The sequence below is a fragment of the Dendrobium catenatum genome, unplaced genomic scaffold, assembly GCF_001605985.2.
Source record: "Dendrobium catenatum unplaced genomic scaffold, ASM160598v2 fragScaff_scaffold_43, whole genome shotgun sequence".
Lineage (NCBI taxonomy): Eukaryota > Viridiplantae > Streptophyta > Magnoliopsida > Asparagales > Orchidaceae > Dendrobium > Dendrobium catenatum.
This window is the reverse complement of record NW_021318505.1, coordinates 1,797,104-1,824,038: the sequence shown is the minus strand read 5'-3', so window position 1 is coordinate 1,824,038 and position 26,935 is coordinate 1,797,104. Positions and strand designations below refer to the sequence as shown.

General features: G+C 33.3%; 2 protein-coding genes and 2 non-coding genes across 4 annotated transcripts; 3 read left to right on the top strand and 1 right to left on the bottom strand.

Moving 5' to 3' along the window:
• Window positions 1-1,844: 1,844 nt before the first annotated feature.
• LOC110107261 (ACT domain-containing protein ACR9) lies at window positions 1,845-6,080 on the top strand. The gene is made up of 6 exons (XM_020837463.2): window positions 1,845-2,227; window positions 2,897-3,112; window positions 3,213-3,318; window positions 4,347-4,689; window positions 5,450-5,734; window positions 5,808-6,080. The coding sequence occupies exons 1-6, from the start codon at window positions 2,074-2,076 to the stop codon at window positions 5,952-5,954; spliced, it is 1,251 nt and encodes a 416-aa protein (XP_020693122.1). The 5' UTR covers window positions 1,845-2,073; the 3' UTR covers window positions 5,955-6,080.
• Window positions 6,081-8,862: 2,782 nt separating this feature from the next.
• On the top strand, window positions 8,863-8,936 carry TRNAV-AAC. The gene has a single exon. It is a non-coding gene; the product is annotated as a tRNA-Val (tRNA).
• A 1,315-nt stretch (window positions 8,937-10,251) lies between these two features.
• LOC114579393 lies at window positions 10,252-10,448 on the top strand. Its single transcript, XR_003700334.1, has one exon. It is a non-coding gene; the product is annotated as a U2 spliceosomal RNA (small nuclear RNA).
• Window positions 10,449-11,571: 1,123 nt separating this feature from the next.
• LOC110107247 (probable ADP-ribosylation factor GTPase-activating protein AGD6) lies at window positions 11,572-25,660 on the bottom strand. The gene is made up of 3 exons (XM_020837446.2): window positions 24,573-25,660; window positions 22,217-22,306; window positions 11,572-12,328 (listed from the first exon to the last, which is right to left on the bottom strand). The coding sequence occupies exons 1-3, from the start codon at window positions 25,377-25,379 to the stop codon at window positions 11,843-11,845; spliced, it is 1,383 nt and encodes a 460-aa protein (XP_020693105.1). The 5' UTR covers window positions 25,380-25,660; the 3' UTR covers window positions 11,572-11,842.
• Between the last annotated feature and the right edge of the window lie 1,275 nt (window positions 25,661-26,935).

The window sequence follows — 26,935 nt, the reverse complement described above, 5'->3', positions numbered from 1 at the left end:
GTGCACCCATAAGGTAGCTTTGATATAAAGTTAATTGTAGAGAGGGCTCTCACTAGAAAGATCCTATGAGAATAAGTGGTTGACATACTCTCTACTTATCCAAAACTTTAAAAGGTATAGATGCTGGGAAATTTTTTTATTTGGGCCTATATAAATATATACATATAATTTAAAGTATTATACATTAGTAGCAATCTAAACTTGAGCCAATTAAATTCGTGATCAATTTAAGTATTAAATTGTTATTTGGCTTATATAACATCTCAATTAAATTTAGATGGAATTAAATATTTTGTAGTGGTCAAGTATTTATTTTATTTTAATGATGGACTGAAATAAATATAAATTTAAAGTATAAAATAGGATTGTGGTCCCCAGTTTAAATAGTTAAGTTCTCATTTTTTCCTTATTTCACATCTAGAGTGAAAAGAATGGGTCTCTTCCTCTCTTAGAGAACTTCGCATCAAATGTGGAAGACTAAAAACATTGATTCTGCACTTCAATGTATTCAAGTACGCTTTTGATATATTTTCTCAATAATTTAGCATGTAATTGAATGCAATGAAATTAGTTTTTCATCTCCAATGTATCAAACAATAGGAGCATCTAAAAATCTCATAAGACACAAGTCTTAAAAGTTATATATGTGTCAAAAATCTTAGAAGATAGAAACTTTAGAAGGTATATGCATACCTAAAACCTTAGAAGGAATACACCCAAAAAAAATATTATTTTCTCCAATTTTTCAATGACCTCATGAGGCATAATCATATGCCTCGAATGTATAAAATTTGAGATGTCTTAAAAAATCATATGACTTAGTTTTTTTTTTTTTGGATAAATCTTAATTACTCTTATACAAAAACAAGCATTTGATTATTTCCAACAATTTGATTGTGAACATCATTCAAATTTGTACATGAAGTAATATTATATTTCATCGATCATATTTCATTATTTCAATATTTAAGTGTTTTAATAATCTTAGAATTAAACAATCTTCATCTTATCAAAATATTCAATTTGACTATAAGCTCCTAGAAATTGCAGTTTAAATGACCATAAATTTTATTCAATATGTTTTCAACTCAAATATCCATTTGAATTTGTGGCCAATTAAAATGATTTTTTTATGGGATATATATAAACATTTTTTAACAATCAATGTTAGTGGCCAAGCAAGAAGTGATATAGAGAGCATACAAAGCGTGTCAAATATTGACACCCCTAATGATGACAATCATGTTTATAAATTAGTCTAAAATAATGTGAGCATGTAGGTTAGACAAAAGAGTCCAGAGAGAGCAAACCATAATAGGGACAAAAAAAATCAAGTTGGGTTGCTCTAATACCATCCCTAAAATAAAATTTTATGGAAAAATATTTGCATATTTTTATGTTAAAATAGGTAATTACAAAATAAGAAAAAATTAGCTTATTTTGATATGTTAGTTGGGACCTTTAACTATCAACAAAAAAATTATTTATTTAAATATATGTTGTGCTTACGAATTTACCTTAATTGATCTAAAAAACCCCAAAAAAACCAAAAGAAACAGCCATACATTTGGCTGGCTGGTTCGAGAGAGGAGCTGTAAGAAGCAAAGGCAAAACAACGACAACCTGTAACTTTTTTCTTTAATGTCTGCAAACATTAACCGATATGTAAATACGGTAATTTAATTTGTAAATATGGAAAAGTACGGTTATCAGAGATGCTGATAGGGCAAAGCCTCGCTGTCGGTAACCGGAAATCATCATATTGACCGTCCGATTCTGATCCGACGGCTGCTGTCTAACTTCTCATCTTTATAAGTAGGCCAAAGATCGCTCACCACGTCTTCAGATAGGTCTCGCAATTGGAGCTGACGTGGAAGGACAATGGTCGTCCTCCCGTGCTATATAGTTTTAACTTTTAAGACGGTGACCACGCTGGAGACACAGAGGTCGGGCTAGAGAGAGAGAGACACGGTGGCCGGTGGGGGAATCTCGAGGGAATATTCCGTAAAAGAGTACTGGAAAGTGGCGGCCGTGGCGTCGTGTGCCGTTCGATCGGGATCAGACGGTGTAGGGATGGGGCTCGCGAGCGACGAGTTGGTGGAGATCCAGTTAGGGAAAAATGCCGGCGAGCCGAGCGTCGTCACCGTGAATTGCCCCGATAAGACCGGGCTTGGCTGCGACCTCTGCCGAATTATTCTAGAGTTTGGACTCTGCATTACGAGAGGAGGTAAGAGAGTTTTTTATTAATCCTTTTCTTCATTTTTTTTTTTTTCGCGAATTCATTTCGATCAGGGTTTTTTATGTGAAGTCGATATGACGATTTCTTGATTTTTCATGTGTATTTTACTATTTTGAATCCGGCTGGCCTTTTTTTTTTGGGAAATTTGTGGTTTGGGGTTTGGCTTTTTAGGAAATTATTATTTGTGGTTCTTAAGAAAGGGAAATTCTTCACCATGTTCTCAGTTACGTTTTTTAGATAAATCTTTGTCATATGGTTAGGCATAACATTTTCCCGTATTTTTCTGTCCCTTTGGAATGAATGATTGCGGTGGAAACGCGTCAAGTACTTTGGAATCGTTGAAGCTATGTTTGGATGTTGGGACTAATAGTGAAAGGACATGAAAATGGATTAAGAAAATTTAAATCAATGGCTAAAGTTCATGATTAGCACATAAACTATTCGGATTTACATTTCATTTGCTTCAACTGCTTCGATACAAACAGAGCCTAAATGCATTCATATACTTATCTGTAAAACATAATGTTATTTTGGCGACAAATTAAATTGGAATGCAGAGATTTTATCGATTATGATAGGAAATTCAGTCTGTAAGGCTAATTTTTTGCTAAGTTGCCCTTAGAAAAAAAAAATCTTCCTTCTGCCATTTTTTTGTAGATGTATCAACCGATGGGCAGTGGTGCTTTGTGGTGCTATGGGTTGTTCCGTGCTCTCCAAAAATTAACATCCAATGGACAAGTTTGAAGAACCGGTTGTTATCAGAGTGCCCAACTTTTGCCATTCCATTCTATTTGGACCTTGGAAGCTTGCCCAAGATAACTCAGACTTATCTCCTGAAGCTCTTCTCAGTTAATCGAAAGGGGCTTCTACACGGTAAATAAGCGATTTTGATTTATTGGCGTATCTAACAGTTGCAAATTGAGGGTTTGGCTATTCATATATTGTTGTTTATGGATTTTTTGAGTTGATGCAGATATCACTCATGTTCTTTGCGAGCTTGATCTCTGTATCCATAGAGTAAAGGTCTCTACAACACCAGATGGAAGAGTCATGGATCTTTTCTTTATAACGGATGGCATGTGAGTAGAAAATTATTGATTTTATTGTGTTTTTAATTTGTCTTGTATTGTTGTTTTCATGTGAAATTACTAGTGTAGTCCAGGAAACATGTTCTTAATTGAAATTTAGTTTGAATATTTTTCGTGCTCTCATAGCAGTGCTTACTTGATCTTTGATAATTAAGTTCTAGCATGATTCCTTATAATACATCTTCTCCAATATTGTGCTCATTTCCTGGGAACTGCAAAAGATATGCAAAAGGAGACAAGAAGAAACAATTCTCGGTGTAGGGCCTGTAGGATATGGAAGTAAAACCAAGCGACAAAAAAAAAAGAAAAATAGAAATACAGTGGAAAGTACAGGATACCAGGATTTAACATGGGAAAATCCGAAATCGGAAAAAAATCATGGAGCCACACCACACTAAGAAATTCATTATGAAAATTGGGAGAAATAAGTACATATCTCTCTTCTCTCTCACTCTCTCTTTGCTTCTCTTCTCTTTTACATTATTCTCATACTCAAAACACAAGAGAAAGTCAAGTTAATAATAACGAGGGATGTCACCCTTTAAGAAAAACGAGAAAGAACCGCCTTGAAGCACTGTGGTGCTGAAGCCTCTGTATCATGATGTTGCGGCGCTCAAACCCGCAACGCTGAGGCATCACACAGCACTCCGGCACCGAATCTATAGCGTTGTGGCGCTCCGCTCTCTATCATTTCTCCCAGAAAACTCTGCAGGCTTCGAAACACAGCACAAGGGTGCTTGGGTACTCAAGCATCGGGACATTGTACAAAGAAAAAAAATTGGGTGCAAAGCACCTGAATCCAAGCAGGGGGAGGAACTCCCAGCTAGCACGAGAAATTGATTTGAGGTCCGAGGCAGTAGTACAGCTCGATTGATTAACACAACAAGATTTCACACAGAATTAACAGTTTAAGCAAATGAATTTTCTTTTAATATCCCCTGCTTCTTTAATTCTCTCAGCCAAAATGGTACAATCTTTTTTATTAAGCAACTGAGTGTATTTATACTCTTTTGTTCTAGGGAGCAACTGCATACTAGAAAACGACAAGATGAAACGCGTCAAAAATTAAGTTCTGTTCTTGGAGTTTCATCTATCACCTGTGAGATTGAGTTAGTTGAAGACTTTCAGCAGGGATTCTCGTCACTTCCTCCTACCGTTGCTGAGGAACTTTTCAGTCCCGAGCTATCAAACAGTCAAGTTTGTTCACAGGCCCTCAGTTCAGACTTGGCCAAAATGAAAAAGGTTAATGTAACCATTGACAACTCCTTGAGCCCTTGCCACACTTTACTGCAAATTTATTGTGCCGATCAGAAGGGACTTCTCTATGACATTTTAAGGACTTTAAAAGACTATAACATTCAGGTATCACTCTCTTGTATTTTTCATTGTATTGAACTTCGCATGTTAATATTACTAATCCAATGTTTCTTTGTTCTAATTCTAATTGTTGACTTTTCATATCTGAAATATGGGCCATGCCTGCTCTTACGAAAAACACCTAATTAATGTCACATAAATTTTTGATTAAATGGTCGGTAGCTTCTTTTTTTTCCGATAATGGTCAATAAATCATCAAAAATTTTGCTTGAATTCATCATCTTAAGCTTTGTTTGGAACAGCTTTCTTTCTGCTTCTTAAAGCTGTTTTTTAAGTACAATAATAAAATTTTTTGTACTAAAAAAAATGTTTTAAGAATCATAAAGAAATTTGTCCCAAAACAAAACCTTAGAGTGAGATATTTCTCCTTTAACCAATTGGTTGCTTTTCTTTCACAGTTGACAACTTCAAACTTTATATAGGGGTTGGGGATTGGGGGAAGTACTAAATGATATCACTCCAACTTGTTTACTGGCAAGATGCCTTTGAAAAGTATTTTCCTGTTTAATGCCTCGTGCTGTTGTTGTAGAAGATTTGTTTATGCATTTGTACAAGCACTTGTTGATTAACTTTATCAGCAACTTGCTAAATAAAAATTGATTTGATGCTGACTGCATTACTTTGTAAGTCTCCGCTTTTCTTTACAAACGGCCTAACTTACCATATGTAAAATTATAAAAACTTTCACGCCTGAAGTGCCAATTTTGTCTTCTGATACAAATTGTACTGTGGTTCCTGACATCAGATCTCTTATGGGAGATTCTTGTCGGACATGAATGGTTATCGAGAAATAGACCTCTTTATCCAACAAACTGACGGGAAGAAGATCTTGGATCCAGAAAAACAGGATGCTTTGTGCTCCAAAATGAAACTGGAAGTGATTCATCCTTTGAAGGTGATCATAGTCAGCCGCGGCCCAGACACCGAACTCCTGGTTGCCAACTCCGTCGAGCTGTGCGGTAGGGGAAGGCCGCGCGTGTTCTTCGACGTCACCTTAGCCCTTAAAATGCTCGACATTTGCATTTTCTCTGTAAGAAACAGAAACAAATCCATTGGCCAATGTAAGATTTTTATTCATGACTGATCGTCTGGTTTTTGTACAGGCTGAGATCGGCAAGCACAGGACTGCAGAGAGGCAGTGGGAAGTGTACAGATTTCTCCTGGAGGAAAGGCGAGATTTCCCACTCTCAAGTAGAAAAGTCAGAAACCAGATTGTCGATGGCGTGCGACGAGCATTGATGGGCTGGTAAACAAATCTGGTTCTTCGCTCTCCTACAAAACTAATACATGTTTGTACAGTAATAGAGTTATTATTAATCAGCTGTAGCAGAATAATTTCTATTAATCTAATATATCAATCTATTTAGAGCTTCTCACTTCCTATCTTCAACTTTTTTTTTTTCCTATCCGTCCATTCCCGCGAGCATTTCTCCATTCAGAAGCATCTCTAGTTGTTGGATTTGACGTGCGAATGATCCATGGAAGTAGATATCTCAGAATAAATTTAACAATTTTAAGGCTCATCCTCTCAAAAAAAAAAAAGGCAAAGATATGGTTTTTATTAAACGTGATATGGTTATCTTGGCTGGACTTGTCCTCATTCTTCACAGTTTGTTCTTTTGGGAAAACTCGGTTGTAAATGCTCTTAGTTGGTAATACTGCTTGAATGACCTTATCAAACCAAGGCAGAAAGGCGATAGCAATCGAATAATGATAGAAGCGAAGCAATTTCTTCTGATGGCTCATATTTGAAGTCCCTAATTTTCAAAAAAAAAAAAAAATGATAGATTTATAATAGCGAATGGACTAGGACAATGATGCAATTGTGATAAGAAAATCATAATAATACGATAACATTTGGGCCATAATGACACCGGATCGGAGCGGGCTCGATGAATCCACGTTGATGATCCAGTGGCGGTCGCCGGACACCACTCCAAGAACTCATTGGAGCAAGAACCACCACCTAAGAACAATCTTAGGATATATAAATTCACAAAGAGAGTAAAACTCTAATTTTATTAATCTCCAAAATCTCTCTTATTACAAGCATTGACTATCTATTTATAGCCAAAAAGGAAGCATCATAATAGGCTACATACAAAATAAGAAAGCATTACACCTCTATAGCCCTATAAATACCAAATGAACTTAATATAGGCTGAAGTTTAATACAATTAACGACTCAGCTCCGGCGTCACATAACAATCTAACAACTTTATTCGAATGATGGTGGTCAGTAACAATCATTGGCCGAAAACATCAAGTGAAATTCTAGAGTTCTTTGAATCTCTTAGTCCACTTCGATCTTAAGTTTAGGTCTCCTTCTTGTGAAAAATAAAGGTATTTACGATATTTTGAGAGTTGGGTTTTCATGAGTTTGGCCAAAATTTGTTTACAATTTATCAGACAATCGATATTGAATTCTTTGACCATAAATTATTTATTTAACATTTGATTTATGTAATAACCTCAAAATTGTATGATCTTGAACTAAGTGTATTCATCTAAGCATAAAAACTTCATAGACCATTCGATCATTTAACTAATGCCACAAAATTTTCAAATGTTCAATTTTGTTTGATTTAGACTCTCATTAGAATTTTTTTGTATCATTGTATCTGTCTCGTATAAAGGCATTTAGTTCAATTATAAATTTATAAATACCGGAAATAATTTAAATATTATCTTGAGATTTATTAAAAAAGATTTTTTTTTTATGGAGGTAAATTTAATGGTGACATATCATTATCAAAATAAAATTTAAAGTTTATGTTGATTAAACTTTAATCATGATGCGATGAACCGAAAGATTCGCATTTCTGAAGAATGGAATTGCGATGTTTCTCGTGCTTAATTAATTAGAAAACGTGGCTGAAAAATGATGATAGGGTGGGGCCCCGTTGGCGTTTATTAGCAGATAATTACAGCCCATTCATTAATTATCTATCTGAGTCGGAATCATAGCGACCGTTGAATGTTTGATGGCATGAAAGATAATCAGACATTTCAATTTTTATTTTATGGTGGGGCTCATTTTCAAATAATTTTATCTTATATAATGAAATCAAAGATGCCTTTCACTTTTACAAAGATACCTTATACGGCAAGTGAAATATTTATGGTGAAAGAGTTGCGAAGTAAAGATAGCTCTATTTTTTATTTTTTTGAAATATTTAAATAAATTAAGTCAAACTAATATAGATCACTTTGTACTTCAAAACCCACAAATTATTCTAAAACTTTCTATCAATAAATCAAGATGAGCGGCATGAAGTAATGTTAGCTGATCGGTGGCTAATTTAAGGGAATAAGGGATTGACTATTTAAATATTTTTATCTGACCAGTTTAATTGGTGAAATAATCCATGTTGGCACAAAAACTTGATTTTGACTTGATTGATTTTTTTTTATTTGTCTGCTCTTTTATTTATTTGATCAATTAATTTAAATTTAATAGTTAACAAGTTAAATTTTTTTTAATCAAAATAAGTTATCGTGTTTCAAGTCATTAGGTTTGCTAGCGAGCTAAGTTCGGATCCACCTTTTTGACATGTTTATTAAATGGTCAAATTCGGATCGACATGAATCCGATCAGATCAATTTTGAACTGCACCCAAAACTAACTTATCAACTCATTTTGAACCCCTAAACTTTATGTTATATTATGTTATTCAAAGTAAAAAATGAGTTTGATTTTTTTTTTTTTTATAAACATTGTCTATTTTCCAACATTTGTGACTATGGGAAATTTATTTTATGTTATGATTTGGTCTATATGAATTGTTATGAATTTGGACTAAGTTGGACTCATGAATAATTTCAAATTAATTGTTGATACATAGATAAATATATCTCAATTAACAAAATCTTCCAATCCAACTAGTGAAGATGTGAATATTAAAATACAAGAAATGAAGTTAATATGAGAAATGTAGTCATATTTTTCATAAAATTATAGTGAAATAATTAACTAAAAAACAAAAGGAGAACAGGCATTATTAATATATTTTTTTAAAAAAATAAGTAAATGATGATAAAAATTATTTTTTAAAAATTAAAAAAATAACAGTGCTAAAACTATATTTTGCTTTGTAAGGAAAAAAATTTGTTGTTTTGATTGTTAATAATTTTAATAAATAATCATCCACACAAATTGGTGTCGTGGTGTAGTTGGTTATCACGTCAGTCTAACACACTGAAGGTCTCCGGTTCGAACCCGGGCGACGCCAATTTCAGTCAATTTTCTGAAAGCGTTCAAAGTTTTTATTTGTATGGATAATAACTAACAACTTTTAATTAAAAATAAATTAACAAAATATTTCACTGTAAATGATTTGATGAAATTAAAATATGACTTAAATTTTTATTTTTTGGATTTTAATGATACTGTTAAAAATAAAGGCAGTTAATAACTTAATAATATAAATATAAGCAATTTTTTAGTGACAAACAATAAGTTATCCCCCTAAAATTAATTTATTTAATTTCATATTTGATTCTGCTACCAAAGCTTCAAATTCATTTTTCATGGAACTTATATGTATAGAATAATAATAATAATAAAAGGAAGATGAACGCATGTTGAAACTAAAGTATTTAACTCAACACATCCTTCTACTCAAATTTATAAGATATATTAAAAAAAATTTTGAATTTAAATTATCTTTGGAAGGATTGTAGTCAGGCGTTGGTGGTCGAAAGGACAGTAGTCGACGGGCGACGAGGGTCGGAAGAACCGTAGTCAGGCGACGTTGGTCGAAAAAACCGTAGTTTGGGAGACAGTGGTCCGAATGACCGTGGTCGAGCAACATTTTACGAATTGTGGTCGAGCGACGATGGTCGGAAGGACCGTAGTAGAGCAAATATGGTCAAAATGATTGTTGTCGTGCGATGGTGCTCGAAAAGATCGTAGTTGGGCAAATATGGTCAAAAGGTCCATTGTCAGCAGCTAACAGAGGTTGGAAGGATCACAGTCAGCGGACGACAGTGATAGAAAGAACCGTAGTTTGGTGATGGTGGCCAAAAAGATCATAGTCGAACAATAGTAGTTGAAAGATCAAAGTCGGGTGTTGGTGGTTGGAAGGACCGTAGTAGGGCGACAGTGACCGTAAGGATCATACTTGGTTGAATATGATTGGAAGGAACGTAGTCGACGAGTGATAGTGGTCGGAAGGACCGTAGATGGGCGACAATGGTCGAAAGGACCGTGGTGATTAATTTTAAAAGTTTTCAATATATATTTGCATCAAGATTCGTGCTTGATCAAGATAATTTGATGATATCAAGTATAATATAATCATTCAATAAATATTTAATAAATAACTTCGAATAAGGTTCTAACAATACAAACCAAATATATCCAAACAATGACCACTATTTAATAAAAAATGTAAATAATTTTCAATCCTATTTGATAAATTAAAAATACGTAGAGTTTTTACCATTCTGACGCAATTGTAAAAAAATATAGTCCCACATGGCCTAAGAATTTACATTGTTGTTAGCTCAGGCTTTAAAACAAACAGGAGTTACGGCGCCTAACTCATACCTTTCTCGGCCTTATGGCTAAGATCAAGTGAAGTATCTGTTCTTATCAGTTTAATATCTGATACGTGGGCCAAGGGCCCACTTGATATTAAATTTATTTTTTGTTGGGTGAGGGCCCATTACAATAGCTTGCTATTGGGGCCTTCGAGTGTCGCCTTTGCGTTGCACTGCTGCGAAGGATCGGCGCAACCCTATTCATACAGAATTGAATGTTTAATTAATGTACGAGTTTGTATCTTATTTTTATTTATTGGCTTAAAATATTAAATTACTCTTAAATACATTATTACTTCTTTAGGTCTATTTTAACTAAGAATATATTATAGAGAACATATTATAACTAGAAATGAAGGATCGGCGCAACCCTATTCATACACAATTGAATGTTTAATTAATGTACGAATTTATATCTTATTTTTGTTTATTGGCTTAAAATATTAAATTACTCTTAAATACATTATTACTTCTTTAGGTCTATTTTAACTAAGAATATCTTAAATATCAAATATTAATATATTATAAATAGAAAATGTGCAAATTCAATTAAGTATTGTTCGAACCCTTACATTAATAATTTACTCAAAAAATTTTGATATCTCGTGCGTTCTTTCGTAATAAATAAATACATTTAATCAATAGTTTTCTCAACGTTAAAATAAATTGCTATTTTAAAAAACAATATAATTTTTTTTTAAATACTCTTGTTGCGGCCTAGAATATATGCGGCCATAGAATTAAAATATTTCTGTCTTAATGTTCTAGGAATATCTAGTACAAAAAAAAAGAGAAATTGTAACACCAGGATTTTTACAAGGAAAACTTTAAAAGAGGAAAAATCATGGGATCACATCCAGTTAAAATAGTTTCACTAGTATTTGTTTGAAGTACAATAAATTAAAAATCAATTTTAAAAAACAGTAAAGGCTGTCCCAAACAAAAGCCTTAGTCTCACTTAACTCATGGCTATAATAAATTGCTACAATCTTTATTTACACGTAAAAATAAGATTAATAAAAACTATGATATTTATAAAAAAACAAAAAAAGAATTACTTAATATCTTTTACAATAATATTCATACTTCAATACAGAATATGACAATTTTGTATGGATCCTTTATACAGACTCCATGTAATAAAAAATCCTTGATCGCTCCTGTAACTTTTATTAATACAAATTAATGATCAATCATAGACATAAAAAAAAAAACCAATGCCAATGTCCAAAGGCTGCCATCCAAATAGCGTAATTATTGAAAAAAAAAATTAAGCAAAGCTGTAACCAACAATCATTAAATTCAACAATCCAGAATTACAAATTTTTTATCAGCCAATTTGAGCACCAAGCTATAATTAAATATAAGCAAAAACCATAACATGGACGTTCAGTTATCAGAACATAAATTTAAAATGAAGTCATGGAATAAGGGAACAGAGTAGAAGACCAAGTTTCGCACCATATACAATATTTATTAGTCTATTGGACCCAATATTAATTAAACAAACAGTATAAATTTCCCATAAGCACACAATCCTTTCTCAAAGATCTTGTATGAAGAAGGAAAAGCCTGGAGAGGAGAAGCTAAACTACTAAAGGAAACCGCCATCGGTCCACCGAGAAGCAGATTTTCCGGGCTGATTGGAACCCTTGGCCGGCGACGGCGAGCTGTGGTGATGCTTATCGTCCTCATAGTCATCGTCCTTCACATCATCCCACCCAGCCCAGTCATTACCATTTTGCCGACTCTTGCCGGACTCGACTTTTCGATCCTTCTCATCCCAGTCATCCCAGGAGCTGGCAGAATTGTATTGCAGGCTAGATTGTTCATTTGGAAAACCCCAACTATCACCACCCTTCCCTCCAAAATCCTGATAATAGGCGTTCTTTAGCCCATCATTTTGCTGCCTGTCATCAGCTTTCCAGTTACTTTCCTTTGCGAATTCCTCAACCTTCTGTGAAGCCATTGCCATGACACCTTTCATGATTCCCCATGTTTTCTGCCCGATCTCAGTGGTTTTTGTTGTCACCACACTAACTGTTTCGTTCATCTTTTGATCATATCCTCCTTCCTTCACCTGAACAGAACTTCCGATTTAATGAATGTAAACGAGGAAAATAGTTTGAAATTCAACTCAGTAGTAGGCAAGGAGCCACAAAACTTGTTTCAAGTTAAGAAGTCTCGTATTAACAGATTAGAGGATGAGAGTAGATCTTACTTTTTAATGAAATAAGGGGCCCGCATAAAATTTAATGCGTAACAAGGCATTTATTAAGCAGTAAATTTAATATTAAACGCATAGACTCCCAAACATACTAGAAACAAGCTCCACATGGCATGTAAATCATACAAACATTCTCGCATGAAAGTCTCCCATGAAGGAGAAATTATTTTGTGCGAACGCCAAATGTAGCTCTACATCCAGAGACAAACCAGAATGAGCCATATTAGCAATACCGAGCGTGGTGTTGAGCGGTACCGAGCCGTGTTATCGAGCAGTACCTAGCAGTACTATGCCGCAGTACCGACGTGGCTCATTCTGGTTGGTTTCCAAAAGGCGTTCTGCATCCGCACATAATAATTTCTCCCCACGAAGTGACGAGAATACAATTCAGCCTTTTGCTAGAGCGGAGATTTTATCGCACCACCTGTACGAGAACAACTAAGGCTTTGTTTGGGACAGCTTTCTTCCTGCTTCATAAAGCAGCTTTCTAGTACAAAAATTTTAATTTTTGTACTAGGAAGCTGCTTTAAGAAGCAGTAAGAAAGCCGTCCCAAATAAAGCCTAAGTTTCCAGTATTTTAAAGTTGCCTTCACATTGTATCAAATGACTGTGAATCCTTCTACCAACCATTTTAATGAAATAATTTTTTTTTAAAAAAGCTAGTTAGAATAATAAACCTTGTTATATAATTTTCTCACGAAATGAATAAAAACAAAATCATAACATTTTAAAAGAGTTATATTTCAAGCAACCAATGAGTCCTAAAACTAATCTGATTTCAGGATATATATTATTAATTCCATACAAATTAATTTTTACAAATCTAGACACACATATGAGCCCCATTCCCATGTCAACTAAGCTCAGATTAGCGACTCATTGGAGTGGGTTGGGAGTTGGTTTGAATACTACAAGTTAATACAATTTCATCTGAACTATATAATTTCCTTTCATATACAAGTAAATTGATGTGTGAGCATAACAAAATTCAATGTTAATCACAGCTTCTATTAGGTTTAAACTACTCAAATTTAAATATATTAATAAATCTAATTAATCAACATCAACACAAACAATCAACTAGGATTTCTTGTTCGGATCCCTATGTCCGTCCATCATATTAGGTATCGGGCTTATCAGAACCCTAAGCTACACATAGTAAGGTGAGTCTGCTTTTAGGTTTATCAGACACATTAATCTCAATAAGTTCTTGTTCCTTCAATTTCAATAGCTGCATGTGCTTCAGCAATAGAAAATTTTTTAGCCATTTTGACCACAATTTCAATCCAAAACCATATGTGGCCACAGATAAGTAGCTTGTCTAATATTTGCACATAATAATGAATTATCTATCATATTCATCACCATCATCTGGCTTATTCTAACTATTTGCGACCGCCTTTATGGATAGTCATTCTTCATGTTCGCTTTGTGCAAATATTTGTTCGCTTAATACTATAACGGTAATTTTATATACCTACCTTATTACCATTTGTTGTAAAACACAGCCACATAAGTAGATTTTTCACCATCCAATGATCTTGCATCCAAATAATACAATCATTTCTCTATGATATATTTTAACAACTTGTAGTCTTTCAATGCTTCACCATTTAAATTACCAAACCTTCTTTCTAAAGTTATATCATTATATATATATTCCTATACTTCTACATCAAAAAATACACGGAACTTAAATCTTTCGAACCTAGATGTCAATTTTTCATCTATTATTAGTAAGCTGATTTAAATAATATCAACTTAGTTAAAACAACAAACTATATAATTCAACTAATTCTAATTGGGACTCATTTCGACAAAGGTCCTTCAATTATATCAATTTTCAAAATCAAACACCAAGATATCTCACCTTGAGTATCATTTATTATCTTCATTACTATTACAAAAAAGAACAAAATGTTCATCCTTGATGTTATTCTCCTATGTTTGGGAACTATTTGCTCACTCAACTACTTTTAAAACTAGTAAATCCTCTATCATATATATATCTAATAACTTCAACAAACTATGACCCGTACTTTCCTTAACACACACTAAATTAATTCTCAATTCCCATAATACTCAGCCACATGCCTTCTCAAAATTAGTCAAATCATATAAAGATCCTTTCTTTGTTCCTAATATTGCTCACTAATATTATGATAGCAAAAAAATTGCCTTCTCGTGAATGTTCAGGGCATAAAATCAATTGGATTTGAACAATAATATAAATCTATAAGTCTATTCTATTACTCTGTCATAACTTTATTGTATATATGATAAGTTTGATTCTCTTGTAATTATCACATCCTAAGCATCATATTTGTCTTTATGCATTAGTACCAAATAGACTTGGGCATCGGATCAGTTGGGCTAGGGTGAATTAAGTAACCCTACTGCCCAAAACCAACCCTACTGGCTGGCCCAAATTAAATAATCCAAGCATATTGTGTGTTAAGGTCGAGTCAACATGGGCCCCACCCCAATAGCCACCCAAAAATTAAGGAACTTGAGAAAATTAAAATAGTCTAAATATGAAGCAGGCTAACCCTCTAACATATTAGAAACATAACCTATATTTTTCGAGCAAACATAAGTTCAATTCAATTGCTTCTTTGGCCATCTCCTTTGCGGCTATGTGAATATACTATCAAAGCGAAATAAAATATGACTAACATAAAAGATAAAAAAGAAAGAATAGTAGCTGCATTTACCTCAACTTCCTGGCCTAAACCAAGGCAAAATCTTTGAGTACAATCTCATAAATGACTATGATTACTTGCGCTCCACAACAACAACAACAGCAACAACATCAAGCCTTTATCTCACTACGTGGGGTCGGCTACATTAATCTCTTTTCTCCATTGTGTCATATTAAAAGTCAAATTCTCGTTTAAATCTAATAAAGAAAGGTCATTCCTAATATTTTATAACCAAGTCTTTTTAGGTCTGCCTCTACCTTTCTTAACATAAGTCAAATCTAATACCTCTACTCTCCTAACCGGGTCATCAGAAGGCCACAGTTTTATGTGACCAAACCATCTAAGGCAACTCTCTCTAATCTTATCTTCAACTGGAGCTACAACTTGCGTTCCACAACATAAAATTGAAATTGCCAAGACTCTTTGCATTAATTTTATCTACCCATTCCTGATTATAAATTTATTAAATTACCTTTAAGTCTCCAAGATTCCCCTAATCGCATAACAATCCCAAGATACTTCTTCATTTTAACCATATATTATTATCTATATCCATATTCATCTGTATAATATATCCAAATACTTAAATCTTATCATACATATACATCACTGTATCATCTTATGATATTGACCGATAATTATTAATATCACATACTAAAAATTGCATACCATATATTCAACCTTAGTTTCACTAATTCTAAACTCTCCACCTTTCCATTTTAACCATATATCATTATCTATATCCATCTTTATCTGTATAATATATCCAAATACTTAAATCTTATCATACATAAATATCACTTTGTATCTTATAACATTAACTGATAATAATTAATATCATATGCTAAAAATTGCATACCATACATTCAACTTTTGTTTCACTAATTCTGAACTCTCCACCTTCTAGAGTTTTTCTTAATTATTTCAACATATGTTAAACCAATTAAAATTTATGTCAACTACCCAAATGATACACCAACACGAAAAAGATACAAACTCATTGTGGATCCTTAATAAAATCTAATTGTACCTGAAACTTTTTATCACTCCACAGTTGATAATAAAAGTCAATGCACCATCATACAAATATTTTATAACTTCAGCACCCGCACATTTTTTGCTTAATGCACACTAAAGCAATACTCGTAGTACTCCATTGTATGCTTCTCAAGACCAATTAAAATCATATGAAAACCCTTTTCTACTCTATATTCTTTACCATTAATTGACTTAAACAAAATTCAGTTACATGGTACATCGTCTTGGCATGAAATCAAATTAATTCTTTAAAATTGATACAATTTTTCTAAGTTATCTTCCATTACTCAATCCTATAGCTTCATTATTCGACTCAGTAATTTCATTACTCAATAATTAATAATCTTTAAAATCTCCTTTTTGCTGGCAAATATTGGCACCAACTTAATGCCTCACTAATCAATTGGCATCTTCTTAGCAGTCAAATTTCCACTGAGCAGGTTGTTAATCAATCCATTAAAGTATACATCATAACTCCCCAAATAACAAGTATCTCATGCACTTAAAGATTTATATTAATGTATTTTCATTGGAGTTAAATCCGCTTTTTTTTTTTTTGATAAATACATGATATATAACTCATTATGTTATTCAAAATGCTCTTCAAAAATAATTTATTCCATAAAACTTGCATTATATCATTTCTTCAAAACTAATTCATATTTCTTTGATATTTTCATCTTTAACTAATATTATGCTATTATTTTCGCTACTAAGACATCAATCTTGAACAAGGCTTTTATATATTGTCTTAACCATAGTCCTTTGACTATTCGAATATGACTAATTTAATCCCAAAATATCTAATTTAATTTATCGACAATTTAGAATTGATCCAAAATGGTCCTTGTGGAACTAAATTGGGATTAATTTTATATAGTCAAGGGACAAAATTGGAATCAATTTTATATCACAATTACAACATGAGTGGCCATTTTAGATCAATTTTGTATAGGCAATGAACTAAATTCAAGTAGCATCATATTATGGGGCATAATTGGCCACACAATTAGTCTGGGGTCTATTTTGGGATTTTATTCTATTTATATATCTCTTTTTCACCATCTTTGATAATAAGCCTCTTGAAAATATTTATCAAAAACTATAACTTTTGTTTCGTACGCCATCCATTCTACAAAACATTTAGCTTTCTTGTAACAATTCTAAATTTCAGTAGAATTTTAACTTTTGCCTTTCTTTAATAGCACATTATTTTCCTACATAATATCTTGTACCTCCACCACCAACAAATCTCCTTACTAATGTATGAATTATTCCTAGACTCCCCTAAAACTTTAGGGGCGATCTTCTTAATGAAATTAACCAACTTATCTAACATCAAGTTCAGCTGAACTGATAATTTCAATTTACCTTTTAACAACAAATTCTATATATTCAGGAAACTAAATGAGTTGGAGAGAAGACTAAAGAGATTGATAGTTAATGATTTAAACTATGATATTCTAGTATGAGTCGTACTAAAAATAGTGTAGTTGTGATTATAGGTAAGAGTTTGAAGGATAATATTGTAAAAATTAATAAAATTGAAGATATAATTATAGTTTTAAAAAACATTGTTGATGTTAAGATTATTAATATTATAAGTGCTTATACTCAAGTAAATTTGGATATATGTTCAAAATTAAAATTTTGGAATGAATTAAAAATTTAATAAAAAAAGATATCTTTTGAAAAAAGAGTTTTTATTGAAGGAGATTTAAATGAACATGTTAGTAGAGAAGTAAATGATTTTAAAAATACGAATTTGGAGCGACTAATGAAGGTGATAAGATCATATTATATTTTTCATTAGCCTATGATTTTGTATTGCTAATTCCTTGTTTAAGAAAAAGAGATAAGCATCTCATCACTTATAAGAATGAATATAGTAAAACTTGAATTGATTATTTTTCATATAAGAAAAATAGATCATTTAGATTGCAAAAATTGTAAAGTTATTCCGAGTGAAAGTTTATGTACCCAATATCGCTTATTAGTTTTGGACTTTAAGATGAAAGGGTAGAAAATAAAAAATAAAGTAAAATGCTATTCTAGGATTACATGGAGCATTATAAAACATTAACAAAAAAAAAAATTTTTGAGAGTAAGATTCTAAATCTTATGATTTTGTTTGTGCATGAAGAAACTAATGTTATGTGAGAAAAAGTAACTAGTGATATTAAGAATGTTGCAAAAGAAGTGCTTGGAGTATCAAAGAAAAAAGCTTCTAATAGTAAAAATAGTTGGTGGTGGAATCAAAATATGCAAGAAAAGATTAAAAAAAAAGAAGATTTGTTATAAAAATTAGTTTAGATAAAAAAGATCTTATATATATACTATTTGAACCTGTAAAATTTCCAAAAATGAAACTCTCAAGGAGTCAAAACAAATAGGTAGAGTAATAGAAAACAGAAACTAAAATATTAGATAAAAGTGTAAACTATCTAATAGTCTAATGCAATCCGATAGTGCAAAGGAAACACATCAACAAAATTATTTGAATAAATAAACCAAGATGTTCTACCATGTAATAGTCTAGTATTGCACATCTAATCAGGTCACCTGACCAAGAACCTATTTAGGTGATTTGGCATGACTACTCACTAAGAATAAGATATTTCGTTGCATCTACACCTTTCCGTTAGCCTTGATCCGTTCAAAAGTTTTGAAACTTAATAAGGAAAATATATTATTTTAAAATAAATCAAATTATAAACAAATTAATCTTACAAATAGAAAATAATATACCTATAAAAAAATAAGCATATCATATAAAGATATTATCCGATGGATGGAGATCCTGCTGATACAAGACACGTAGAGGGATTGACGCACAACCTTGCACTTTCCTTTATAACTTGTAATTATGTCATAGATGTGATAGATTTAAATATATTAAATCAATTATATAGAAGAATAAAGATATATATGAAGATATAACTTCTAAAATTAAGTTTCAATTATTACAATGAAGTATGTGAGTTTTGTGTGAAAAGAAGATATCATGAAGGCCTTAAGATAAGTTTTATAAGAATATAATATCATTAAGGTTGAAGATAAATTTTATAAGAATATCATTAGGCTAATGATGTCGCATAAATCCAAATGTTCGGCCTGGAAAAATTCATTGACTTCTAAGTTGAGTGTTTGAGTGTGACAAAAACGAGAATATTAAGATAGAGATATAGTAAAACTAAGAGTAATAAATTAAGAAATAATTGCAATAGAGAAAATGCTGGAGTGAAATCCTCCACACAAAAGAAAAAATATTAAAAAATAGACTTTGATGGATTGGAAATGTATAATGAAAAATAGAAAAATGTGTTTATCATATGAGCATGTAAAATTAGTATAAGCAGATTGAGAAGTAAAAGGTATATACTTAAGGTGACATAAATAAAAGTTGTTTAAAATGATTCGTGAAGTACGAGTTTAACACCTCAAACAACATTCAATATGAACGAATGAAAATTAAGGATTCATAACATCAACCACAAATAGTTGGATACAACCAATGATGATAAATTTAGTTTGAAAGTTGAAAATCGTTGGAATTTTAATTAGCATGAAATCAAAATAGACATACATACACATATGTGTATTTGTTAAATCATATAAAAATGCAAGTATATATACTCAAAATTATGCAACACAAATATTATATATATATATATGATAATTTACCTTTATAAATAAAGTTTGAATATTTATAATAAATGTAGTAATTTTAATTAGTGACTAAAAATAGCTCATAAATTAATAAAATACTCCAACCAGCTCAACAAAATTGACCACTTTTGACATGTCTCAACTCAAATTCAAAATATTATGTTTTGTTCTTAAACCTACTAGCTCAAACTTGACTCAATGTCACCCATATTTTTATTTTAGAGGGGTTGTTTATGTGACTCCAACTGCCCCTACCCACATTGGCTTGGCCCAGGCCAGTAGTTTAAGTTTAATTTTTTTTTTAATAAAATCCTAACTCATGTTCTCTAAACCCCCCACCCCCACCCCTTAAATGTAGTAATTTTTATTAGTGACTAAAAATAGCTCATAAATTAATAAAATACTCAAATCAACTCAACAAAATTGACCACTTTTGACATATCTCAGCTCAAATTCAAAATATTATGTTTTGTTCTTAAACCTACTAGCTCAAACTTGACTCCATATCACCCATATCTTTATTTTAGAGGGGTTGTTTATGTGACTCCAACTGCCCCTACCCACATTGGCTCGGCCCAGTAGTTTAAGTTTAATTTATTTTTTAATAAAATCCTAACTCATGTTCTCTTGCCCCCCCCCCCCTTAAATATAGTAATTTTTATTAGTGACTAAAAATAGCTCATAAATAAATAAAATACTCAAATCAACTCAACAAAATTGACCACTTTTGACATGTCTCAGCTCAAATTCAAAATATAATGTTTTGCTCTTAGACATACTAGCTGAAACTCGACTCAATATCATCCATATCTTTATTTTAGAGGGGTTGTTTATGTGATTCCAACTGCCCCTGGCCACATTGGTTCAGTCCAGTAGTTTAAGTTATTTTTTTTTTATAAAATCCTAACTCACGTTCTCTTGGCCCCCCCACCCGCTCACAAAAAAAAAAACAAAAAAAAAAACATAAGGATAGTCATCACTCGTAGAGCCTCACAAAAGCAAAACAAAACCCGATGATGCCTCCATGTTAAATTTAGTATAAACAACATTGCTCCATAACTAATAGATAAACCAAAGATTTTCTCAAGCTCATACACCCGTCGAAACTTCCTTAATTCAACCTAAAATCACCAAATCCCTTCCAATCAAGATGAAATCTCCATCAAAGGGCGTAAATCACTGCCCCTCTCCTATAGAAGCTCGAGTCATCGGCTAAAGCAATAAAAAATGAAGATTCCAATGACAACACAGCGGTCTCAAGCATTTTGACCAACATTATCGATGTCAAGATCATGCCAAATTTAACCATGTTGTGTCCTTGACATACCAGTGGAGCTGGAAAATCGTCAGCGATTGCTCCCTACTGTGGTTAAATGGCTATTCTTGTTTAGGTGGGATCTAATGGGCTTCAAATCTTCATCACACTCACAGTTTGGGGCCTCTTATCATAATCGATCAACCAATAGCCTCTCAATAAGATTTATTTTTGCTTTGATATTTATGGTATTTGATCGATGATGATGAATATGAAACAAGGGTCTCTTATTAAGCTCATTTTCTAATTATAGAGAGCTTTATATTAATAAGCTCAAATTCACTAATGAGTTGTGAACAAACTTTTTAAGTTTTGAATTAGCTAATCTACTTAGGCTATAAATGAATGCATATGATGAATAGCTCAATACTTATTCATATAAGGCATGCTAATATTTGTTTATTACTTTATTTATATAATTGAACAAACTTAAACAAAATTTTAAAAGCTCATCATATAAGTCAACAAACTCGTTTGTTTAATTATGTTTGTGAAAATTGTCAATGTCAACCCTAAGCCCAAGCGAAAAAGGTTTTGGGTAATTTTAAAATCGTTAAGTTATGCCACCAATAAGAGAATTTTCTAGCTCTGCCCCTAATTTCAACCTATCACATAATAGCTTTCAAGCAATTATATAAAATATTAGTATTTTATTAAGTTGTGTGATGCTAAATTGATTTTTCAAAGCTGACCGAGATTAGAGTTGGCTTGACACGTGACTTACTTTTTTACAAGAATATGCACCACCAAAATAGCAAATGGCTGGCGAATGCATGTACTAGTATAAACCCATCTATCCTTAGTCAAAAATGATAAGCCCAAACTTGATCAAAACATGAACCTGATGGGATATTTGACTATTGAAATCTAGAAACCCGATATTGTCAGTTTGGGTATGCATATTTACCCTATTAAATTAAGAAACAAGCAGGACTGCATGCTCGAACAATAGAAATTAACATGCAAAATAAACAAGGAAATGTTGAATCTTAACAAAGGGGAAGAATTGTTAAGTACCTTTGACGAAAATTCCTTTGTTCCTGCCTGGACGGCACTTGCAGCAGATTGTGCAGCAGAAGCTGCAACCAGAGATAGTCGACCAAAGCCCTAGCAAAGTGAATCACAATTAGAAGATTTAAGCCTCAATCAAGACACTTGACAGGTGAGCACAAAAGAAGATGTGTTAATGAATCAATGCACTTGACAGATGAACAAAAAAGGTGTGCTAATGCATCATATAATAATCCAAAAGTTCTTCACCAAAGAATGCATGTGCTTGCACCGTATAATGTGAAAATTAAAGATAGATCACCATGTAGATTAAAAATGAACAAAATAAAATAATAAAACTAGGACCAAAAGATACACTATGAGGAGGCTTAGAAATATGCATCACAATAAAGCATAAAATAAAATAAATGATGAACGACATTTAAAAAGTTAAGGAGCATTCAAGTGTTCTTCAAACACTGATTTTAAAAACATGAAAAGCATAGCTGAAATGAGTGAATGTTAATTAAGACTAACAAACATAAGCTATAATTCCAAAGCATATCACTTATGTATCACAAACTTACAAACCAAATTGACAACTAAAACATCCAAATCCTAAACAAAACTCACAAATTTGCTAACAAACTACAAATTCGCATTTCCTCTAGTTCATGAGTTGTTCATCTTTTTTTTAGTTATAATTTGCTTTGATTGGTTGAGAAATGCAAACACACACATATGCATGCATATATATATAAACGTTTTGTTTAACCTCTCATCTCAACTCTTTCTCATTTTACCAATGCATCAATGGATTACTATTAATTTAATGATAAATGAAGGGTTGATGATGAGGAGTAATTCTGAAATGACATGCACAAGTACAAACAAAGAAAGGAAGAGAATAGAAAATATAAATAAAGTAGAGGCAAAAGATGGTCTAGAAAAAAAAAACTTTATTTCTAAGGTATCAAAAAATCATTCTTATAAATGCCCTTTCCAAACCAAGAACTTTGCATAGCATACAAATACATCCAAAGCACAATTATTTCTCTTTTAGAGCTCATTTTGTTGTTTTAAAATAAAACTATGCTTTAGATAACTACATATTCATTTTCACTCATTTATAAAAATGAAATCATCATTTTTGAAGGAATTTTGAGAAGGATTGTAGCATTTGAAAACAATTCCGGTGTCCATCCACATCCAACCAGATGATGAATTTAAAAAACTTCATCATTTTTCAAACATGACTTCTAACTTCAAACTACCAAATGAGCTCTCTTGAAAAATTAGAATATATTCACATTAATCAATCAGACATTAACAAAAGCGTTCTCTAAAATTTGGCTATTTTTAAAACTAACACTCTGTTACATCCTTCTTTCAAATTATCGCCTAAATATTAAAATTTAAAACAAAACTCTGACTTGTATTTTTCACTTTTGTCAAATTCTCAACTGTTTAATTGTGGCACGAGCAAATGCAAGGGTTCAACATTTCAAAAAAAATCATTTGGGGTTTAGTTTTGTAACTTAACAAAGTTTTTAGTGTTACATATGTAATTCCTCTCTTTTTATTTTAATTTTTTACACCTTTGATTTCTATCAACAAACAAATGGTATTAATATATGCTTAGCATGTATACATATAGTATATATTCATTTTATGAATAAGAATTTAAATCCACCAGACTAGGCTCACAGTTGTTTCAAATATATACAGTTGCATTAATTCTCCAACCATTTCACCAACTGTTGTTGTGTGACTTAAGATGGACGCCTCTTATTTAATAACCTGCAAAAAAAAGGTTTCTCATCTCAAGCGTTTGCTTAGCATATCTCCAGCAGATTGCATTATTACTGTGCTACAAGATAGATTTCTCAAAAGTAAGTCCCCCATTTTGTCCTGTTTGAAATAAAACCTAAAGAGCAACAGCACAACCAATTACATGAGAAGATAAAAGACCATTCTTTTATCAATATATGTTAAGTACTTTAAAGCGCCTCAGCTTTCATAGAAGTAAAAGAAAAAAGTAAAGCCCCCCAACACCAGTTAATTATATATAGCGCGTACAAGTTCCTCCTGATGGCTGAAAGCATCTAGATTGATAAGAAACTTCTGACCGGCAATACAATGGCATAAATTTTATCAGGATACTTTGCTGATGAGTAAACGATCACATAAACTTTCTTCATATGTTACTTAAATACGCTGCTCTCACTTTCATTCGCATATTACTTCTACAAATCGTTTACCGATAACTTCTTATTTAGGGATGACAGCAGGGTTAAAATGCATTAAATAATAAATAAATTCATAATAAAAAGTATGACTTCAACGCATACAGTAGTAATCGCCAAGGAACTAGAGAATTCACCTGAGAAACAACGGACATCGTATCGCGCAGCACATCCCCTTGTGTGCCATTCCGCTGGGCCGATGGCGGTGGAGTTGATCCAAACCCCACGTACTTTCCTCCCTGGGATGGCGGGATTCCGTCCGGGCGGGATTCATTTTCCGCCATTTTCCTAGCAAAGAAGCTCTCTTTATTAGCGGAGGAATCCTCCAGCTGCGCCTTTGTGTATATATCCTCCGTAGATCTAGATCTTGACGGCACCCCACCTTTCCCAGCTCCAATAGTCCCAGGTCTGACATCGTTGGCCGACTGATTCCTCCTCATATCAACCGAGCGATAGTCATTACTGTCCCAGCTATCCCAGCCGTCGTTGCTTGAATTCACCGACTGCGCAAGCGGCGGCTTCTTCGCACCGACACCGATCGTTTCCTTCTCGACCGGCGGATCGCGCCACGGCCGGCCCTCAGCAATGGCCTGGATCCGGTCGCGGTAGACGCTAGCAGCGTTCGTGTTGTACTTAGCAACAATATCAGTCTCCTTTGAGACACCGTACTGCACCAAGAATGCATTGAGAAGATCGTTGCCGCCGGCCTCCATCTTCTTAAGCTGTATCTCGGACCAGGAATCCATCGTCACGGATCGAACGAAGCTGATGTGAACACCTAGACCGCGATGCTTGCCGGAGCATTCGAGGCACATGAAAACGCCGTAGGAAACCGATGCCCACTGAGGATTCTTCTGCGAGCAGTCCACGCACGTTTTGTTACCCGGACGCGATTGGAGCTCTCGCAGCCGTCTCGACGCCGATGCCGCCGCCGCAGCCGCCATCAAAGTTCTGGCGATCGACCGGATCTAGATCTCCGGTTCGAAATTAAGATAAAGGGAAGAGAAATCGGAGGCAAACCCTAGATCGATTGATTCGCAACAAAGTCTTCCGCTGTTTTAGGGTTCAGAATTCCGGCGACAGAAGACGGCGTCGGCGGAGGAGAAAGGAGGAAAGGAGAGGAGGTTGAAGAATTGCAATTGGGACCGGGCCTCCTCTTCTTTCTCTCTCCGCCGGGGGAGTGGGGTCTTGTTTGCTCCGAATCCACCTATAAACCATTGGGTGCGCTCAGCAGTCGGGACGATAATATATTGATCAGTGGCAATTTCTCGAGGATTAAGCCTACTTCTCCGTTAAAATTATACAAAAATAAATAAAACAAAATTTTGCAGATCCATAATTTTGATCTGATAAGATTATATAAACAAAAAATTATCAATTATTAATTATGTAAATTTAATAATAATTATGATTAATCTGACTAAGAGTCCATTCAAAGGCAGCTCAAATCAGCTGAAGGCATTCAATCTAATTCCAAGCCGTCCTTGAAACAAAATTTTATTTACCTATTTAATACCTAAAATTTTAATATTACATATATATCATCCTATATCATTTTAATATGAAATATATCAATCATATTTCATTCATACCACCCATATATTTCATTTCAACTACTCATATTTGATATAAAATTGAACTATAGGTGATATGTATTTTTATTATTATTATTATTATTATAGGTGATATGTATGTACTAATAAAATTTTAAGTTTTAGATATGTAAATAGAGTTGTATGGAATGGTATGTATGTAAATCCCCCAAAATTTTATATGTGATACGTTATAGAAAAATTATCTTGATCGGGCGCGAATCTCGAGGCAAAATCAAGTTGGAAACTTCAAAAATTAAAATTGGAACCATCCGAATTCCGATTTTAGCAAACTTATAGTTAAACTGAACATCTCGGAAATATGAACCGAACGTCATCAAATTTGACTCAATCCGAGCTCAAATGAGTCCAAATCAAGGACTCAAAGCGCTGTTGGAAGGTTCGAACCATAATTTGGATTACTAAACGGTTTCCAAATATTACGTACTTAAAGTCGAATCGAGCGGCTCAACGAGATGAATCCAACGAGCCCAAGATCGCCGAATTCCAACATCATTAAGATCTTCAAATATCTAACAAATGGTCCATGATCAAGGGATTCAATATCGGCCGTCCATCCAACCACTACCCATTTACCCTTGATCTCTCACATATTTATAGATCATGTCACTCCATAAATCTATAAATATTCCCCTCCTTTCTCTTGAAAAAGGAGGCTCCAAGCAAGATAGCAAGAGAGAGATCAGAGATCACTCTTGCCTCCTCGTCTCTCCTCGACCACCGCCTGATGTCGTTACTCCACCGGACCATCACTTGAGACCCTCACCTCTGCCGGACCACCACTTGAGACCCTCACCTCTATCGGACCACCTCCTGACATCGTTGCTCTGCCGGACCACCGCTTGAAGCCCTCGCCTCCGCTGGACCACCGCTTGACGTCATTGCTC

Bases quoted from the DNA above. Each gene is read 5' to 3' on its own strand.
- LOC110107261 (XM_020837463.2), top strand. From the start codon at position 2,074: ATGGGGCTCGCGAGCGACGAGTTGGTGGAGATCCAGTTAGGGAAAAAT. The intron at 2,228-2,896 runs GTAAGAGAGTTT...ATTTTTTTGTAG, and splicing joins ACTCTGCATTACGAGAGGAG to ATGTATCAACCGATGGGCAG. The intron at 5,735-5,807 runs GTAAGAAACAGA...GTTTTTGTACAG, and splicing joins TCGACATTTGCATTTTCTCT to GCTGAGATCGGCAAGCACAG.
- LOC110107247 (XM_020837446.2), bottom strand. From the start codon at position 25,379: ATGGCGGCTGCGGCGGCGGCATCGGCGTCGAGACGGCTGCGAGAGCTC. The intron at 22,307-24,572 runs GTGAATTCTCTA...TCACTTTGCTAG, and splicing joins CGATGTCCGTTGTTTCTCAG to GGCTTTGGTCGACTATCTCT. The intron at 12,329-22,216 runs GTACTTAACAAT...AGTTCTGTTCAG, and splicing joins CAAAGGAATTTTCGTCAAAG to GTGAAGGAAGGAGGATATGA.